The 22,170-nt window shown below is 40.6% G+C and overlaps 1 protein-coding gene across 1 annotated transcript in view; it reads right to left on the bottom strand.

The window, feature by feature from the left end:
• Bmper (BMP binding endothelial regulator) overlaps window positions 1-22,170 on the bottom strand; it is a 250,052-nt gene that overhangs the window by 63,282 nt on the left and 164,600 nt on the right. The window contains exons 12-13 of the mRNA XM_027411690.2: window positions 20,064-20,393; window positions 13,125-13,461 (exon numbers count right to left, since the gene is read on the bottom strand). Coding sequence (XP_027267491.1) covers window positions 13,125-13,461; window positions 20,064-20,393 — 667 coding nt within the window. The remainder of the gene's footprint in view (window positions 1-13,124; window positions 13,462-20,063; window positions 20,394-22,170) is intronic.

Raw genomic sequence — 22,170 nt, 5'->3', positions numbered from 1 at the left:
TCAAATCACCAAACAGCTTCCCCTTAGTTCTCTCCTTGTGCTCCTTTTAGCCCCTATTTCTATTCCTTTATGACACCTGCTGACTCTGAGAAATTTTCTATATCAGGGACCCACAGTGGCTACACTAGGTTTGGACTCAGTATGTATAACAGCAACCAAAGAATAGAACACACACTCAGCAAAGACAAGACCAGATATCCATATCAAAAAGTACTTCAAACATTATAACTCCAGATACCTAGATTCTGGAACAAAAGCACAAACACAAACAGCCAAGATAATACACTTCCTCCAGAAGCTAGTACCTCTATTGAAATAGGTCCTGAAAAAAAAAATTAAGCTGATCACAAGACAAGGACTTCAAAATAGCAACTATGATCAAGGATCTTAAAGTAGATATGAATAAATCCCTTAATGAGATGTGTGAAAACACAACAAATGTTTGAATGAAATAATGAAAACAATTTAAGACATAAAAGTAGGGTTTAACAAAGAAATAGAATTACTAAAGAAAATCCAAACTGAAATAAAATATTTAGGATGTCAGGCAAAAAACCTCAGAGAAAAGCCTCACCAACGGATTAAAAGATATGAGAAAGAATTTCAGATCTTGGGTATAAGGTAGAAGAAATAGATAGGTCAGTCAAAGAAAATGTTAAAGATTAAAAAAAAATTAGGTACAAAACTTCCAGGAAATCTGGAACACCATGAAAAGTCCAAACCTACAAATAATAGGTATAGAGGAAGGAAAAGAAGTTCAGGCCAAAGGTACAGAAAGTATTTCTAAGAAAATCATAAAGAAAATGTCCCTAAATAAAAAGAAAGAGATACCTATTAAGGTGCAAGAAGCATACAAAACATCAAGCAGAAACGCCCAGAAAAGAAATTCTCCAATGCACAAGACAATCCAAACACTTAATGTGCAGAACCAAGAGGATATTAAAAGCTGCAAGGGAAAAAGACCAAGTAACATATAAAGACAGGCCTATTAGAATAACATCTAACTTCTCAATGGAAACTCCAAAAGTCTGAAGGACTTGTACAAATGTTTTACAGAAGACCACAGATACCAACCCAGACTACTATACCCAGCAAAATTTCAATTACAATGAATGGAAAAAGAAAAATATTCCACAATAAAAACATATTTAATAAATTTCTGTCCACTAATCAGCTCTGCAGAAGGCTCTTGAAGGAAGGCTTCAGTCTGAAGAGAAGGTTAACTATACTCAAGAAGACACAAGGGATAAATAATCAGAGAACAGTTAGAAGACATAGATGGATATACACCAACAGCAAAATAATATTAGCAAACACTTAGTAACTCTAAATATTAGTGGCCGCATCCCTGCAATACAGAGGATCCATTTTTCTGCTACATACAAGAAACATACCTCACCATCAAGGATAGCAATCACCTCAGAGTAAAAATATGTAAAAGGGTATCCCAAGCAAATGGAACTAAGAAGGAAGCAGTAGTAACTATTTTAATACATGAAAAGATAAACTTCAAATGAAAACTAGTCAGAAGAATTAGAGGAGAATACTAGATACTAACCAAAAGAAAATCCAACAAGAAAACATTACAATTCTAAATATTAATTCACCAAACACTGAGAAAGAAAGGAAACACTACCACAGCTAAAATCACATATGGACCCTCACCCAGTGATAGTGGGTGCCTTTTATACCCCACACTCACTAACAGGCAGGTCATATGCACAAAAATGAAACAGAGGTGCTAGTGTTAAATACCATCATAAATCAAATGGATCTATTGAATATCTACAAAATACTCCAATCCAAAGCTAAAGAATAGAGTTTATTCTCAGGAGCTCTTGGAACTTTCTCCAAAACTGGTCACATATTAGGATGCAAATCAAGTCTCAACAAACATAAGAAAATTGAAAACACAGACTGCATCCTACCTGACAATCGTGAATAAAAATTTGATGTCAACAACAATAAAAAAGGCAAAAAGAATACAAATTCATACTCATGCAAACTGAACAATTTACTACCAAATGAAATTGTGTGAAGACAGCACTCAAGAAAGAAGTTAAAACCTTTTTAGAACTGAAAGGAAAAAGAAAAACAACAACAACAACAACAACAACAACAAAAAAAAAACCTGATACCCAAATCCATAGGACACAATGAAGGTGGTTCTAAAGGCAACTCACAAAACTAAATGCCTACATAAAATATCCAGAAAGATGTCATATTAGTAACTTAATGGTACACCTGAAAACTCCAGAAAAACAGGAAGAAATAGTGTTCAAAAGCAGTAGATGGGAAGAAATAATCAAACTTGGGGCTGAAATCAATGAAACAGAAACAAAGGAAAAAAAAAACAGTACATTGAATTGATGAAATTACATTGACAAAATCTTACCAAATTAACCAAAAGATGGAGACAAAGATGTAAATTAATAACAATAGAGATTAAAAGAGAGATATTACAACTACTGAGGAAATTCAAAGAATCATACCAACATATTTTTAAAAATCTCTTTCTAGCAAATTGGAAAACCTAAAAAAAAAAAAAGGAGGAGTTTGTTGATACATATAGCCTACCGAAATCAAATTAAGATGAAATAAATAATTAAACAGACCAATAACCTCCAGTGAAATAGGAGCAACATCTGAAAGTCTCCCAACTAGGACCAGAAGGATTTAACACAGAATTCTATTAGACTTTCAAAAAGGAGTTCATGCTAATACACCTCAAATGATTCTACACAATGGGAACTGAGGAAATGCTGCCTAATGCTTTTTATGACTCCACAATAACCTGATATATAAAGCAAAACAAAGAAAAACAATTACAGACAAATTTCCCTTATGAACATATATACAAAAATTCTCAATAATATACTTGCAAAGTGAATCCAAGAACACATCAAAAAGATTATCCACCATGATTGAATAGGCTTTATCCCAGAGATGTTGGGATGGCTCAATAAATGGAATCTATTACCTGAACAGATTAAATAACAAAAACCACATTATCATCACATTAGATGCAGAAAAAGTCTTTGAGAAAATTTAACATACCTTTACGATAAAAGTCTTGGAGAGACCAGGGATATAAGGAAGATACTCTAACATAATAAAGAGAATTAACAGAAAGTCACAGTCAATGTCAGCCTAAACAGAGAGAAACTCAAAGCAGTTCCACTAAAATCTGGAGTAAGACAAGGATTTCTACTCTCTCCATACCTCTTCAATATAGTACTCAAAGTCTTAGCTAGGGCAAAAGAAGACAACTGAAGGCCATCAAATGAACACAAATAAGAAAGAAGTCAAAGTACCTTTATTTAAAGATGATAGGATTTTATACACAAGAGACCCTTAAGACTCAACCAGAAAACTTATATAGCTGATAACTTTTATCCAAGTAGCAAGATACAAAATTAATAGTAAAAAAATCAATAGCTTTTCCTATATACAAATGACAGAGAAAGAAATAAGAAAAATAGTACCTTTAAGAATAGCCTTCAAAGATATGCTTTAACAAAGCAAGTGAAAGACTGAATAAATAAATTAAAAAATAAAAATTTTAAGATATTAAAGGAAAAAATTAAGAAGATACCAAAATGGAAAGATCTTTTATGCTCAAATATCAGTAGGATTAATATTTTGAAAATGGCTATTCTATCAAAAGCAATCTACAGATTTAATGCAGTACCCATCAAAATCCAACAGATTTTCACATAAATTTCAATGCCCAACTTCATATAGAAACACACCAGCACATACAGAAACAGACAGAGGGAAAGAGGTGAGAGAGACAGGGATAGAAGAGAGACATAGAGACAGGGAGAGAGAAAACAGCCTGTAAAGAACTGCTGAACGTATCACCAGACCAAATTTCAAGTAGTATTGCAGAGATATAGCAATGAATACAGCAAATAAAAGCAGTTGATCAATGGAATCAAATTGAAGTATACACCAGAGTTTTTACAAGATAGCATCTTCAATAATAGTGTGACTGAAATTATAGGGCTGTTTGTAGAAGAATGAAAATAGAGTCATATCTATCATGCTGCATAAAAATCACCTCCAAATGGATCAAGGACCTGAACATAAGACCAGATACCCTGAATCTGATAGAAAAAGTATGGAATAGGTTTGAAATAATTGATAAATGAAAGGACTTTCTAAATAGGTATGGGCATTCAGAGCAACAATTAATAAATGGAACCTCTTGGAAAGCTTTTGTGTGGCAAAGAACACCATCATTAGAGTAAAGCATGAGCCTACAGAATGGGAAAACCATTTACCAATTATACATCTAATAGTGGGTCAGTACCTGGAACATATGAAGTACTAAAAAGAAACTGAAGATTAAGGAAACAACCCAGTGTAAAATGAAGTACAGAATGAAACAGAGAATTCTCAAAAGATTAAACACAAAAAACTGAGAAACACTTAAAAGAAATGTTCAACATCCTAGGCCACCAGGGAAATGAAAATTAAAATACTTAGAGATTTAATTTTACCCTAGCGAGAATGGCTAAGATCAATAAAACAAATGACAGCACATGCTGTGGAGGATGCAGGGAATACGCAGTACACTTATTCATTGTTGACAGGAGTGTAAACCAGTACAGCCACTATGGAAATCAGTGTGTGTTTCCTCAGAAAACTGGACAGTAGTTTACTTCAATATCCAGCTAGACCACTCTTGGCCATATACCCAGTACACTCTACATCCTACTACAGAGGTGCTTACTCATCTATGCTTGTTGCTGTTTTATTAGTAACAGAAATGTGCAACAGTATAGATGTCCATCACTGGAGGATGGATGGATGGATGGATGGATAGATAATGAAAATGTGATACATTTACACAATTGAATACAATTCACAATTCATAGGAAGAAAACTGAAATTCACAGATAAATGGATGGAGCTAGAAATAGTCATCCTGAGTGAGGTAATCTAGACCCCAAAAGACAAATATGCAATGTGTTCTCTTATATGTGGATGCTAGCTTTTAGCTTTTGATATGTGTGCTACTATCAAAGTAACCAGAGATTGGGTACATAGTAAAGGACCAGTAGGAAGAAAGGTATCTGCCATTAGGAAATAGAATATAGTGTTATGGAAAGATTAAGGGAAACAGGAATCAGAGGATTAAATCAGAAAGGGGAGATCAGGATAGGGAAATCAAACACTTAAGACCTCTATCAAAACTATATGGAAACCTACTACAGTAGAAGCTTTCTAAATTAGATACATATATTGAAGTAATTTAAATGAAGCTACCATATTATAGGGAAGACAATGCCCCAACTAGACATCTTATACAACCAAGTAAAACCTCCAGTGCCAGGAATGTTTTACATATTGTTGAGTCATTGGCCAAAGGGGTCCTGTAGAACTACCCAAACATCATAGGCTACTGCCAAGGCTATTGGTTGCTTTTCATATCCTAATGATAAGGCCCTAAAGTGCTGGGTACAACACTTACTTATGCCATTGTACATGGATAAGTCCATCTAGTGTCCAACTAGTAGCTTCACCCAACTACCTAGCATACATGGGGCTGGAAGAGATTCTGTATACTACCAAAGGAGAAAGATAATAATCAATTTCACCCAGCTACAAACCACACAACCTACAACAGCAACCTGACTACAAGATATCCTGGTCCAATAGTGGCACAAATGTTATGGGAATAACAGACTTTTTAAAAAATTGTATCTAGAGCCCACTATATGAGATGGAACACATACCTGGCACTGTGAAATGCCAAAGAACCTGAGACTAAAGAGGTCATGGGCCTTCTATTCTCCTGCTAAAGGAACATGGCAACAAAATGACTCCTAATGTCATACTGCTATGTGGTAGTTTGAATGAGAATGGCACCCATAGGCTCATATATTTGCAAGCTTACTCCCCAGTTAGTGAAATGTTTGAGAAGTAGTAAGTAGAAGAATTAAAATGGAGTAAGTATGTCACTGGGGGTGGACTTTGAAATTTAAAGAGCCCAAGCAAGATCCAGTGTCTCTTTCTGTAGGCTCTCAGTCACTGCTCCAGAATCATGCCTATTTTCACGTCATCATGGTCTCCATCATGATGATAATGGATTAAAACCTCTATAACTGTAAGCAAGCTACAAATTAAATGCTTTATTTTATGAGTGACTTGGTCATAATGTCTCTTCACAGCAATAGAAGAGTGACTAAGATATTCTGTGCCCCCAAGTGGTGCCTCACTCAGCTCTTATGAGGGAAGTATCTTCTTGTTGTAGTTGGAAGTTAACAGAGACCCACAAGAGGTCACAAAGAGTCAGAGGCTTTGAAAATTCAGTACCAAATGGGATGCCTTCATCAAACCCACCCTGCCTCAAGCCTCAGGGTGCTGTGCAGAAGAGGAGGTAAAAAGATTGTAAAAGCAGAGGTAGTGAATGGCTGACTCCAGGGAGTCAGTGTCTTCCAGACACAACAGGAATGATGCCCACATGAACTCAGAGATTATGGCAGAATGCACAAAACCTGGATAAGTTCAAGCCAGATAAAATCCTAGCACTGAAAGGGGGAAGTAAACACAGATTCCCACCCACAACCAGGAAGCTATTTGTAAGTGATACCTGCTGGGAAAGGAAGTATCTGTTTTCCCTAATGCACTGTCATTGGGTATATTAAACACAGTCAAGGGAGGGCCCTATGCCCAGGAGTCATTGGCCAACACAGAAAACACCATTGTTTTAGTTGGGTTCTTTTGGCATTTTCAAAATCTATTATTTTTTGTTTGTTTGCTTTGATTTTTGTTTTGAGAAATAAAGCATAAAGTTGGAGGGAGAATGATCTGGAAAGAGTATGGGGAGAGAAACAAGATCAAATATATTCTAAATAATCTTTTCAAGGCGTGTGCCCTGTGAACCATGCCCCATTAAGGACCATACAGGCATGCGGTGGCCTCTAAATGTCTGGAGTCCACTGTACTTCACCTCCACATCTTGACATCTCTATACTGGAATGTGATCCTGTCCTGACTTCAGAGTCCTGTACAAAACAGGAGGGGGTGTTGTCTTTCCTTGGATTTTCCCATACTGTGTGCCAACCTGTGTCCTGACCTCTGCCCCAAGGCTACTTGGACTGGGTATTTCTAGGAAACTCAGTTGTGGTGGGGAGAGGAGCTGATACTGGCTGCTAAACATCATGGCGAGCAGCTGTGAGTGGCAGAGGTGCCTATGCCTCTTGGGTTTCTCAGTTGGCTACTGGGGCCCAAAGAGAAACAACATGAGGCTGAGGGAGATGGGAATGGACAAGACATGAGCTAGCTGCCTCACCACTTTCCACAGACAGGCCTATGTGTGAATCCAAATATAATCCAGAACAGTTGCCACCTCACTGAACTCTACAAGCCCTCAAACTACAAGAATGGTTCAAATCACCCTAGGAAAGAATAATGCAAAATATTATTACATATGACTATTATTTAAGAAAAATGCAAGTAGGAAAGTTAAGACACATGTCAACACTCACAGCATTTTTACATAATTTAATACTTATCATTTCATGCCCAAACATATTCTACTGGCTATTTAAGGAGATTTTTTTGTGATTACAAGGGATTCGATCTTATCTCAAAATTCTACATCAAATTATGCCAAAAGTCAAACTAATGTGTGAATAAAAACAAAAATTAGCAAAATCTTAAGTTTCCTAAAGGATAAAAAAGTAAATAGACTGATATGCATTTACCTTTTATTCTTCTGTAAAGTGGTAATTATTAAATGTTTGGACAATGGACAGTTTATCAGCAAAGATACTGAGTTAGGTAAAAGACCAGAATAAAATAGGGTACAAATCCTATTTTCAAAAGTAAATAATTCAGAGAAATCAGATTTATTTTGGCCTTATAGAAAAAAATTACCACACATAGAATTGCCTTGTGGAAAGTGTTATGAACTTAGGGACACTTAGAAGAGGAAACACTGTGAGAAATACACTTCACCCTGTCACAAACACATAGGTGTTTGTGTGTGTGTGTGTGTGTGTGTGTGTGTGTGTGTGTGTGTGTGTGTAAGAAAGAGAGAAACAAAACTTGCTTCTTCATCAGTAAAGGACAGATACTCCTTTGAAGGATAAGAAAAAAAACTACAACATAATTTATACTAGTGGCATCTCTGATATCAAAGCATCCTCATCCTTTAAGAACTCAATAAATATATTATAGCCATGATTCTGAGCACCTACTCAGAATGACTTCAGAAATTCTGCCTATGCTTTCAAGTATACTGGGCAAACGTGGAAGTCATGGGATGCCAGGTAATTGCTGCTTTTGTGTCCCTTCTACAACAAAAGCCATTGTACAACAATGGGTCATTTGTCCATGCAGTCTTGACTAGCACTTATTTTAGTGTCATGAAAGAGAAACAGTTTATGTTCAAATGGTTCATTTTCAAATTGTCCAAGGTTTTGCCAGTAAGAACTTAAAAATCAGGTCTCTGTGACGAGATCAGGAATTGCCAGCAATTAGAGAGTTAAAGAACTGAGTGGAGCTCCCGAAGGTCCCTAAGGAAAATCAGCAACATAGGATGGGGACACATGTCTGCCACATGCCACACCATACTGCCGCGTGCCTTCACTCCTCCGAATGATGGTCTTGCCAATGTTAGATGAGCATGTGGAGTTCTGTTGACTTCGCAGTGGTTACAGCTGGAAAGTGACAGCCTTCTGAATGGCTCCAGATTGTTGTCACCACGTGAGTAGCTTATCCTCATTCCCCTGCTTCAGAAATTCTACCCCCACACCCTGCAATTGGGCACCTCTAGAGCACTACAGAGCAATTACCTGTCTACATGGGACTTCATTTCTGTTCTCCTTCAAAGAGAGGAGGAAAACTCAGGACCTCCCCAGTACTGTTCCCCCCTCTTCAGTGTGAGGGAGGACACACCTTCCTGCTTTGGAGTCAGAGTGGTGGTAGGGTATGTGGTTGGCAGGATTGTCTAGACTTCTCCTCCAAAGTGTTCCTGTCATTTCCAGAAAAGGGAAGAAGACCCAAGCCCACTCTACACTATATCATGCCATTGACAGGCAGAACGCAAACCAATTCCCCACCACATCCCACCTTGTTCTGCATGTTCAAAGGACTCAAGAGCATGCCTGACATTGCCCTGGCTTACCACATCAAGCCTGATACAAACTATGTACCATGCTGCTATAGCTGCTGCAGACCTTTCAAAGGACAGAAGGGGGCAACCACCTGACCACTGAAGGAGTCAATTCCTTCTGGTTTTGTGCATTGAATTGGTTCTTGGGACATGTGCCAAAGCCAAGTTATTCTCCTACCAAACTCAAAGGAGTTAGCACTAATTAAATCCCCAGAGGCAAAAGACATGGCAATTTGGGGGGGGGGGATCTCCACATCCCTGCTCTCTGATTTTTGTTTTCAGTGAAATCCTTTGAAGTGATAGGCAGATGAGGCCAAAGAATGGTACAGCCACTCTAGCCTATTTTCAGCAGAGAAAAGAGTCCAATCTACGCCTTCAGCTAGAGTGGGAGCGCTTCCAAAGGAGGCCCTTTTCATGTTTGTCTTCTAATTGATAGTAGAGGAAATGGTGGTGGCCAACAGTTCCAGCACCTCCAGCTCTTTGGTTCAAACCCTCAATAAGTATGAATAGCAGTTCTTATTGTCCCAACTCCACAGACAGATGAAGCAGGGCTTGTAGAGTAAGGCTGGACAGCCTGGTGGTCCTGAAAGCTGGGAGTCCACAGTAAAGATCCTCTTAATTATTATGTTCTCCCAAGTCCCACCATGTTTCCAAATAAGGACTGGGTCATCCAGGTGGTGAACTCATTCATAATCTCCAATTAGGACTTAGTAGGAAAGAGGTGGAGCCAATCTCAGGAGCAGAACAAGGGGAAACATAAGGGAACTCAAAGGATTCAAATTATATCAGAAAAATGGCTGAAAGAGCTGAATGTGTGACTAAAGCCAAATGGTTTGGCAGATCCAGCCATGCTTGGGGATCTGTGATGACAGGGACAGTCTTTTTCCATCCCACTTTGAGCTGTCTTTATAGAACTTTATCTTTTATGTCCAAAGATCAAATTAAAATAAAAAGATCACATTTAATGAGAGCTAAGGGAAATAAAGCGGTGGCAATTAAAGAGTAAAAATAACCCCTCTGTGGTTGCAGACCACAGGAGTTCGCTAGTTTTAAGAGCCACAGGCAAATCACTTAAACAAGGCCTTTTGGGCTGCATTCCTCTCATGTTTCCTCCCACACCCACAGTGGTTAAAGTTATAGGCAGCCTTGGCTCTTGAACTCCTGGAACTGTGTACTAACCAGAAGTGCAACAGGCCAAACTCATCAACTTACAAATGCAACATTGTTACAAGGAAGTCAAAGGCAAGACCCTCTGCCGTGCACCTCTGGGTGTGACCCCAGTTAACAGGGTAGAAAAGACAGAATCTCTAATCTTAATGAGATCCTTTCCTTTCTCCCACCTCAAACCTATTTTCTACTGTCCTCTGACTGGGGACATGCAGTGTCCTAGTTGATCAACGTCCAGGGAATTCTCACTCAGCTTCTTAGTTTTCCATGTGTAGACTGGATCTGGACTAGACCATGAAGCATTCATAAACTGTTTATCTGACCTAGGATAATCCGACTCCCTCAAACATAAAACAAAAGCCAGGCTGATCTGAGATTCCATTCAGTCAGTGCCTGTCCCCAACAGGTTTGCTGTCAGGCAGTCCTCAATCTTCAGATGAGGCTAACTACAGAAAAACATCTGTAGCTCAGAGACAACTTCCCAGAACACCTGTAGACACACAAAAAAAATTGCCCAGAGAAGACAAGCCTGGAAGACTTCATAAAAATGACCAATTCTGGACAAGATGAGTTACTAAGAAGAAAGAAGTAGGGGGGACGGGGCTGGAGAGATATCTCAGAGGTTAAGAGCACTGGCTGCTCTTCCAGAGGGCCTGAGTTCAATTCAAAGCAACCATATGGTGGCTCACAACCATCTGTAATGAGATTTGGCGCCTTCTTCTTACCTGTAGGCATACATGCAGGCAGAATACTGTATACATAATGAAGAAGAAGAAGAAGAAGAAGAAGAAGAAGAAGAAGAAGAAGAAGAAGAAGAAGAAGGGGTGATCACCCTACAATTTAAAGCCTGACCCACATCTGATAGAGGACTAATATTCAAAATACATAAAGAACTCAAGAGACTAAATATCAACAAACCAAACAATCTAACTGAAAAATGGGGTATGGACCTAAGCAGAGAATTTGTAATTCAAATGATTGAGAAACACTTAAATGTTCAACATCCTTAACCCTCAGGGAAATGCAAATCAAAATCACTTTGAAATTTCATTTTACATTTGTCAGAATGGCTTAAATCAGTAACACAAGTGACAGATTATGCTGGCCAGGATATGGAGCAATGGGAATATCCTCCATTGCTGGTGGGAGTGCAAACTTGTAGGGCCACTATTAAATCAATGGGGCAATCCCTCAGAAAATAGGAATTCCATCTACCCCAAGACACAGCTGTACCACTCTTGAGTATATATATCCCAAAGACACTCCATCCTACTGCAAGGACACTTGCTCAACTATATTCATAGTGGCTTTATTTATAATAGCCAGAAACTGTAAACAATCTATATCTTCCTCAACTGAAGAAATGTATGAAGGAAACATGGTAAATTTACATGATGGAATGTTACTCAGCTGTTTAAAACAAAATGATATCATGAAACTTGCAGGCAACCGGATGGAACTAGGAAAAAAACAATCATCCTGAATGAGACAACCCAGCCCCCCAAAGACAAGCATGATATGTACTTACTTTTAAGTGGATATTAACTGTTAAATAAAGGATAATCATGCTACAATCCACAGACCCAGAAAGGCTAAGTAACAAGGAAGGCTCTGGGGGACACATGGATCTTTCTGGGAATGAGACTGAAGGAAGTTGGGGGTGGGAACTGGAGGAATCAGGTTAGGAGGAAGTGATAGAGGGAGAAACTATGTAGAGAGACACCTGGAATGTGGGGATGTGGGAACCGAGAGCAGTGGAAACTTTCTGGAATCTACTATGGTGACCCTATCAAGGACTCCTTGTAATGGAGGATATAGAGCCTGAACTGGCCATCTCCTGTAACCAGACAAGGCTTCCAGAGGTGGGACAGGGACACCAACCCAGTCACAAAACCTTACACGTACAACCTGTCCTGTCTGCATGATGTGCTGGGGCAATGATGACCCAGAGCTTGTCGCCAACCATTGACTGATCCAAAATGAGGTCCATGCCACAAGAGGGACTCCATACACAACACTGTCTGGATGACAAGGAACCATAAGTTGGATAGCCCAGAGACCTAGGATAGAACCAAATATGACTGTTCCCCTCCCCCCCAAAAAAGATTAAATGATTTTTAATTATACTCTGCTAAACTCATCAGTGCCTAGTCCAGTTGTTATCAGAGAGGCGTCCTCTAGCAGCTGATGGAAGCAGATGCAGAGGAACTAAACATATACCCACAACTAAACATTAGGCAGACCACCAGGAGCCCTGCAGAACAGAGGGAAGAGGGATTATAGGAGCCAAATTTGTAGAGGACACCACAAAAACACAGTCCACAGAATCAATTGAGCAGGGCTCATAAGTGCTCACAGACACTAAAGAGGCAAACATGGAGCCTGCATGGGTCTACACTAGGTCATCTGCAAATATGCTATGGCTTTTAGCTTGGGACTCCTACCAGTGTGAGTGGGGTGTCTCTGACTATTTTGCCTGGTTCTTGGGATTCTTTTCTTCCTGCTGGGTTCCCTCATCCAGCCTTGATATGAGGGTTTTGTTTGTTTTGTTTTTACCTAGTCTTATGGCATCTTGTTCTGACATATGTGGCTGATATCTCTGGAAGGCCTGTTCTTTTCTGAAAGGAATCAGAGAAGCAATGGATCTGGGGGAGATGAGAGGTAGGGGTACTGGAAGGAGTGGAAGGAGGGAAAGCATCAGTCAGGTAGTAGTATATGAAAGAAGAATAAATAAAAGAAAAACAAAAAGACATGATACACTTTGTTTCAAGGTCAAGCATACTCTCAGTCTATGATCCAAACCTGTCCATCAGCACAATGAACTTACCTGTAGAAAGTGGTATAATCCACTGTTGAGTGGCAGGTCTGAAACTCCCAGGACTTGAGTTTCTGGCATTCTCGATGGGCTCGGAGCTTCACCTTCACTGTGCCTTGACATAGCTCAGGCACTGGTTTTCTCTGTGGTCTGTTGCAGAATTCATTGGATTCCACCCTCCATGACTCAGCAAAGTCATCCACATCAAACTTGAAGTTTCCATCTCCACCAATCAAGTCATCACGTTTATGTCCATTGTAGTTGCCACAAAGACCACACAGCTTGCCCTTGAGATGAGGCGCAGCCATGACCTCCACAAAACTGTCTCCATCCCAGGATATCTCCAAACCTAGAGGACAAGAAGACAGGAGGATCACCCATCCCGAAACATCCCAACAATTCCCAAATTTGTGCATCTTTCCTAGTTCATATGCCATCAGCCCTCAGGGAATAACCCTAGCTACTGTACAGACTCTTACCTGCCTTTTAATCTCACCACACTCAATCTTACATAAATGAAAGAAACGATTTCATTCAGAGAGCTTGGGATTTATCAACTGTATAAAGTTTCCCTTTGTAATATCTTCTGTACTTGGAGTCTGACCTCCATAGAAAACTACTGTCACTACAGTATTCATGAGTATATTCTTTTTAAGTTTTCCTAAAAATAGTTGTGTTTGTCCAAATTGTATCTTTGCTTTTAAGATTATGACTAGAATATGGAAATGCAAAAAATAAGCATGGTACCCCTAATGTCTTTTTTCATCTCTTTATCCAAATACCCTATATAATTATTCCTTTAACTATCAAGGGAAATTTTCTGAACTGTCTGCTATAATTAGAATACATATAATATATAATACATATTATATATATATATATATATATATATATATATATATATATTCTTCAGAAGATGACACTAGAAACCATGAAAGCATTCACTCCTTGTCATGTGTAGTGACTCCCTAGACACAGACCACCCACAGACATTTCTTAGAGGGGAATGCTTAGGAGCACATTTATTTTAGTGACTCCATCCTTGGGATGCACACAAGCTTCAATATCTTAGAAGGTACTAGATAGGATGTGGGCAAAATTTCCTCTTGTGTATCTACCATCATACCACCATTTGCTTCCTTGCTCACACACACACACACACAAAAAAAAAACTATAGTCTTTGCTCCAGAGCAGAGAGAACACCCCTTCTTGTTTTGTTGAACTGAGAAAGTGTTCAAAGATTTGTATGAAAATATGGAACTTTGGCCAAAAATGCTAGGCTAGGTTTTGGGGATTATCTTTAGGCAATGACACCTCTGAGTGGTGGACTTCTATGACACATGCAGGAGAGTCAGACTCTGTTATAGTGGCATGGTACAGATATGTCTGACTTGACAGTGAAAAAGAAACCTCCTCAAATCCATCTGATATTATATGTGACGCTACTGCCCTCAAGATAAAGGAAAAGTCCATGTGGAAAGCCACTGAAGGTTCGGCAGAGAGAAATGACTTTTTCTACTTTATCCTTTTAAGCACACATTGCTACCATTTCACCTCACTAATCTCTGGCAGGGCCTGAGCCCCAGGGTGACTGTTGAAGAACCAACACAGCGTAGACGTCTGCCTTGGACATCTTCATTACTGTCACTGTCTACTATGAGCAGCAATCTGAGAGCAAGTCTTCTAAAAGAGAGTGTCCCTGTCCCCTCCCAATTCTCTCCTGAATAGGCTCTTGGGCTCCTAATAAAAGCAATCTTTCATCTCGCTTGTTCTGAGCCTCTGTAAAGAGGAAAAGTGACTTTCATCTGAAATCCATCATCTTTGGTCCTGAATTACCTACCAACTAGGCAGATGAGCAAATGCTCAGAGTTTGGATATTGGAGATGAGGATGACTGGAATGGAGGGAGGAAGGAGGGAGGGAGGGAGGGAGGGAGGAGGGAGGGAGGGAGGGAGGGAGGGAGAGAGAGCAAGGAAAACAGTTAGCTAGTAGATAGTGTGAAAGAGAATTGGTCTTATTGGGATAAGAAATTTCCACAAGGCAATGTCTTTGGGATAACAATGAGACATGAGAAAGACACACAGAGAACAGAATCTAAACCAGAAGTTCCTAGGTTTGAACACATCCACAGGGGAAAGAAGACTAACCAAATGGCTTTCCCATGAGAAAGCCACAAGGTAGAGTTACTTTATGGAGAGCTACTGGTAAAATAAACCAGCGGCCCAAAACTGAGACTCTTAAGGAAAATAAACAAAAACAAACAAACAAACCCTAGGAAACCACTCTGCACTAAGTTGAAGTAATAGAGCATTCTCAATCCAAGGCAAATGTTTGGACAGCTTCTTGGTTAGGGGAAAGGCCTGGGTTCGGAGAGCAATTTAATAAATAGATCTGGAAAAGAAAGAATAAAGGACAGCCACAGGAAAAGTGTCTCTGGAGAAATTTGCTGAATTATGGAACAGTGATGGCACCAAGTAGGAGAGAAGAGAGACAGAACTGGGACACCCACACAGCACCTTGCATGTGGTCCTGTATGAGATGTGGTGGCAACCATGAGTGCCATAGCTTTTCTATAACACCATGTCTATTTCTGTAAGCTCCACCATCTGATGACCTGGCTCCCAGGATAATGAAGGACTCAACCCTGTGATCCTAATGCATTGACTCTGTAAATCCAACTAAATTCTGAGTTTCATGCTAGTTAAGACACTGAAATAACTGTTTTGAAAGAAGGCAAACAGCATAAAATGATTTGTAGTATGCTCTCCAAGGTACAGAAGAAACCTGACCTCACAAGCCTGCAGCCGGGCAGTTCCTCAGCAAGAAAAACGAGGGAAGAAAATCATTTCCATCCCAAGTCCAACTTTTAGAGCGCAATTCCAAAGATTTTCCATGTTGCAAAATTTTCCAAACTGCAAATCTTTTTCTGAGGCAGCAGGCAAACACTGCTATTCCAAGTACCACAAATACTGAGGAATTTACACACAAGGGGTCCAATGTCATCAACTGACAATGATAAAATAACTCTGAACCTTTGGGCAACTTAGTTCTGTGAATTCAATGGTGGAGAACAAGCACATCACTGTGTTCTCTCTCTTCAGGGGCCTAGTGGTCTGCACATGCTTGGAGATGTGTAGATTCACTCTGTCTTGAGTAAACTCTGCTCAAAACTCATGACATCTCATTCGCAAAACATGGTCCCCAAAGTGTTCGTCTTTGTTACTAACACATTAAGATTATCGCTGACCACTGCCAAGCTTCATAAGGGAGTAGGGTGGGGGGAGATGAATTTTCTTCTACAGATGTCTTTTTCTGTTGTGCTATCATTTCTGTCTGTGTCTGTGTGAATTCTTTTTCCCTTTATGATAGTAAGATCCCTTCAGACAGAGTTGTTTATGACAGGCCAAAAGCTAATAAGCTGCAATTGAAGGACTGGCTCTTCTAGATGGGCCTTTAAATGGGCATCCCAAGAGAGGAAAACATCATGAAAGGACTTGAAGGGCAGGAGTTGGTCCTTTCTGCAGCTGGCATGACTTTCCCAGTTCTCTGAATGATAAATTGGGTATCAATAGCCATCTGTCCATCCATCCATCTGTCCGTCAGCCCACTAGCGAGCTAAAACTGAAGCACATGTGCCAGCTGGGCTGGAATGGCAGACTCAATCCTTCCTGTTTCTGCCGCTCGACAGCCAGTTTCCCACCCTGCTTTTTCTATTGTTTCCTGCACACCAGCAACAGTTTCCCACCCTGCTTTTTCTATTGTTTCCTGCTCACCAGCAAGAGTTTCCCACCCTGCTTTTTCTATTGTTTTGGTTTCTGGTTACTGATACTTTCACTATAGCCCACTGAAAGAGAGCAGGGGATGTAAAGTCTGTATATATTCCAGAGTGAGATAGAAAACTAGATAATTTTTCAATTTGGGTTTAATACCAGGATATATTCTGAGTTCAACAAGTGTACAGCTGTACAAAAATACAATTAAAAGCATGTTCCTCATGTCCGGGCACTTTCAGGTAGACCTGACATAACTCAGGGAGAGATGATGAAGTAGACTGATGGCAGAAAAAAAAAAGCTTACATTTAAATTATTGGCTAAGAACTCAGTTGGGTCAGGGTGTGTGGTGAGGTGAGAGATGGGGCTGAGACCAGTTATTAGCAGGTAGGTGGCAGCAGCCTGATTCCGTCACACTGCCACCACCTGGGCAACTCAGCCAGATTCCATCATCCAGTGCTAAGTCTCTAAACCACAAAGACAAAAGTAGCCGCCCCTCTTCCTGCCCTATCCTCCAGCTGCAGGCCTGGGGGTGCGCTGCTGTTCTGAAGACAGTACCCTTTGATCACTCTAGCTTATGAAAGAAAACAAAACTCAGAGGAAGACGAACACTCAAAGGAAATGCCATGTTATTTGAAATAGACAATCAAGAGGTGGTAACAGGAAAATATCCCTAAGGGGTAGTTCAAACTGAGATGGTTAGACCAGAGTGGAAGCACTATTGTCTGGAAAGCCAGTCCTTTCAGTCAAAGCAAAGAGCAAAGGAAGGTTCAGAGTTCAGAAGAGCAAGCTCCTCTCCAGAATGCAGGTTGGAGTGGTGCACTGCAGACACTCATTCCGCTGGGTGTTAGGGGTCCCATACAAATGACTTGCATCATGGAAAGGGAGATGGAAAAATGAAAGCCACTGGAAGACTGAGCTCAAGGCCCAGAGTAGTAAAATTCACTAATCTGATTAAGGTATTTACGAGCTATCATTATATTCTTAGCAGCCTCGTCCATCCTTTTGCTCATTTTTACAGCATGGAATTGTACAAAGAACATACTTATTCCATAAGGTTTTGCCAGCTGTACACGGAAGTGTTGAACCTCCTAGGCTGTTAGTAATCTTCCAGGACTTCTTTGAGAGCTGGGCCATGGCTGACTAATAATTTCCATATCAGTGCGATGCATTGTCTCTCACTGGCTTGCAAACAGATAGGCAGGATGCTTCTAATTACTTCTGTGTAATAACAGCCCATTTTGGACATACTTTACAGGGAGCCAGGATGTCGGCTCCTTTAAAGGAAGGAGCTGGGGTCTGAATATTAGAGTGTCGTGACATTTGGATATAAGAGCTGCCTGGATTTTCTGAGTAGGCTGAAGCCCCTTAGTTGAATGAATAGAGCAGAGCACTTCACACCTGAGAGGAAAGGGGATATTTTTTCTTTGCTGAATGTCCCTATACATTAACACTTGTACCATCTCACTGAAATGATGTCTTGGTACCTAAAAGCAACTAGCCTCCACATTGGCATCTTGCCCTGCTTGGGTAAGCTGGCATTCTATAGGGATAAGCCAATTTATCAATACACATATTTGGCTTGACTTGTAGCAATTGCCAGAGTTCTGAAGCAATAGCAGCAACAACAACAAAACCACTAAATAAACTTGAACTCAACTGATGCCTTTCCATTATTAAAATCTCAGTAGTGAGAATGTACAAAGGAAAAAAGGTGCACTGATTCTTTCACGTATCATGCTTAAAGACCTCACAAGGCAATACCCAACTACTGTTATGCATTAACCAGAGGTGGTGTGCCAGGAACCAATGAGACAGTAGTGCAAACGAGCTGAGCTGGTCTTCTGTGGTTGATAAAGAACACACTAGATTCTGCTTCCAAAATGTTTTTTTTTTTTCTGAGGTAGCACCTAGAAGGCCAGGATTTGACCATTTAGACCACTGGCAACTGAGAACACCTTGATTGCTCAGATGCTCAGCACAGTGGACCTAAGGCAACTGCAAAGAAAAGGCCTCAGAGCCGGGCGTTGGTGGTGCACGCCTTTAATCCCAGCACTCGGGAGGCAGAGGCAGGCAGATCTCTGGGAGTTCGAAGCCCGCCTGGTCTCCAGAGCAAGTGCCACAACTGGCTCCAAAGCTAGAGAGAAACCCTGTCTCAAAAATCCCCCCCCAAAAAAAAAGGAAAAAAAAAGAAAAGAAAAGGCCTCAACCATCATCTCTCTATGTCCGAGGACCAGCAGAAGGATACAATTTCAAAGCCAACCTGGAAATGTCCTGGTGCAGAAATAATGTCCCTGGCTTTCTTGGAGGGGAACAACCTCTCCCGGTGTTAGAGTATACAAGCCTGCATAGCATGTGTGGCTTCTGTCACTATACTCTCATCTGCGTGCTCAAACAAGGTTGCTGGTGCTTCCCAGCATAAGATAACCAAAGGAAAGCAGGCTCGCCTGAGAACAGGCCTATCTGAAGTAAACACTGATGTGAGCCTTCTGTTGTTCAGGGTTTTTTGTTTGTTTGTTTTTTGTTTTATTTTCAGGTGGCAGGAACTGAAGCTGGGGCCTCCCATAGGCTTGGCAAGCATACCACCATAAAACCGTGTCTCTCTGTCTCTCCTTTAACCTTTTTTCTTGACCTCATAATTCTTGGCTGCACCCCACCCCCACCCCTGCCTGCCCCATTTAAACAGCAATTGGTACTAAAGATATTGACTTCTGAGAACCTTCCCACCCCCTATTTGGACAGTTACTACCGAGGAAACCCTCCTCGCAGATGTGAAACTACACATGGCTGTCTGATCTAAGAGACACTTGACAGTTCCAAGCTGGACATCAGTGCCCTAAAATAGCAACAAAGCTGGGGAGAGGTTATTTGGAGGGTACTGCTATTATTTTTAGAATGAGAGTGGAAAGGTCCTGGATGTCTGAAAATCACCAAGACTGGTGTGGCTGGTGTCCAGGTGCAAGGCTCTGTATGGTACAAATGGCCACCGTTATTGCATAGCCTCTTCAGGATGTGCCTCTCCCCCAGATGGGCAGGAGACAAGGCTGATTCCCTCTCCCCCCTCCGCCCCCCCCACCCACCCCCACCCCCCGTGCAGGAATGAGGCACACTCCAAGAAACTACTGCTGCTGGCATGGTGAGCAGAATAAAGGTCAGAGGGAAGCCACAGAAGAAGCCCACCTGCTCTGGTAGTGACTTTCAAGAGGTAGCCATCCAGGTCGATGTGGAAGTGGGGCGTGTGGCAGGGCAACGCAATGCGGGAGCCATTCCAGCGCACGGTGAGGTGCTGTTGCAGGCTGACCGTGCTGTCACCCAGCACCAGCTCCACAGACTTGGTCCAGGAGAAGGAACGGGTCCGGCGTGCATCATTCTTCACCAGCACCTGAAAGGGTGAGGCAGGGGAGGAGCAGTCTTTTGTCAAAACATACTGACATGTCCCCTGAAAGTTAAATGTCCGTCCGTCAAAAGTGTTGTAGTGTGGATCTCCGAAGACGGTGCAAACGCCGGGCTCTGTGAACGAGAGAGATCAAAAAAAGGTCACAACCAAGGCAGTGATGCAGAGAAATCAGAAATCCCTAGAGAGCATCTACCAGGTAAGAAGCTTGGGTGGGATTCATTAAAGGAATCAGTTTGAAATGGGTTGAGTGGTATTAAAATGTTTGCTTGTTTTTCTTACAGTCCCTTTAGTGTGTTCACATTTAGAGATGATTTCTAATACGTCAGAATTCTGAGAACATCTATATGCTGTAGCCTGGCAAGCTTCCATGAGTAAAGGCCTTACTCCATAACCCACATTAACAAGAAATCAAGCATATAAATAAATAGCAGCAAAACTATACCACATGAAAACAAGAAATATAAATTGTTACATTTCTTAATTTGAGATTTTATTTTATTGTGTGTGGTGGTGGTGGTGTGTGTGTGTGTGTGTGTGTATGTGTATGTGTATGTGTATGTGTATGTGTATGTGTATGTGTATGTGTATGTGTGTGTGTACTGAGTTATTGAAAAGGCAAGACAAAGCTGTTGGATCCCCTGGACCTGGCTTGATGGGGATTGTAAATTGCCCAATATAGATGGTTGGAAACTGATCTTGGGTCCTCTAAATACAATTTATTTTTATTTTGTATTATGGATGTTTTGCCTGCAAGTATATCTGCGTGAGGGTATCAGAGTCTGGAACTGGAACTCCAGACAGGTGTGAGCTGCCATGTGGCTCTGGACATTGAACCCAGATCCTCTGGAAGAACAGTCAGTGCTCTTAACCACTGAGCTATCTCTCCAGCCCCACAGTATATGCTCTTCACCACTGAGCCATTTCTCTAGCTCAGCGGATATGTTTCTTATATTTTGATCCACATGCCAAAATCTAATGTTGAACAAAACAGTAAACTGGAAAATTCTTTAGAATATTTAGCCCAATAGTCTCCACACTTTGAAACTCCATTAATTCATATTTATAAAAGCAAAGTAAGGTTTAATACTCTGAGGCATCGCGGTGGTTTTATAAAAAATATTTTTTATAAATAGAAATTGATATTGATTTGTTTTCAGGAGGATTTGTTATCTTTTTCTAAGAAGGCACAAACCATCAGAAAATTAATTTAGCGAAATTGGCCCAAAGAATGAAAAGCAGTTAGGCATCTGTTTATAGCACTCAGAAGGCTGGGGTAAGAAGACGGCAAGTTAGAGGCCATCCATGACTACACAATGAGTTCTCATCTCAGATGAAAAGAAAAATAACATAAGCAAAAGTAGAGCAATTTCCAGCCAACAATTATCAAGAACAATTATCAAGTCAAGATAATTATCAGAACAATTATCAAGTCAAGAACAACAGGACAAACGACAGGTCTGGGATGTAAGATTGACATGGTTAGCAAAGGACCAAATGAAGCTCTTGAACCTTCAGGGCCGAAAGAAATGGCCCAGACTGTGTGGGGTCAGAAATGAACCTGGATGACAGCTGAGTTGCAGACAGCAATGGCACCAATGTCAAGTTCACTCTGTGCTCCCACAATGTATGGAGAATAATGCTGGTACAGGGTACAGTTCATCACTAGTCTCCTGGGAAGCCACACACATTTGGAATTTACAAAATTAACTGATATATCTGTGTTTTTGTACAACTTTTTCAGAAATAAAGATGGGAGTTTCTGAAATATAGAAACATTTCAATGAACAGGAATATTCAAGAATATCTATGAGGCACCATCATGGGGGTGGAAGAAGTGTGTCAGTTTGGCAGTGATATTTGAATTCAGTATCCATTTCTAAACCTTTCTTA

This window comes from Cricetulus griseus, chromosome 4, assembly GCF_003668045.3.
Source record: "Cricetulus griseus strain 17A/GY chromosome 4, alternate assembly CriGri-PICRH-1.0, whole genome shotgun sequence".
Taxonomy (NCBI): domain Eukaryota; kingdom Metazoa; phylum Chordata; class Mammalia; order Rodentia; family Cricetidae; genus Cricetulus; species Cricetulus griseus.
The sequence above is the reverse complement of the archived record's forward strand: the minus strand, read 5'-3'. Positions and strand labels throughout refer to the sequence as shown.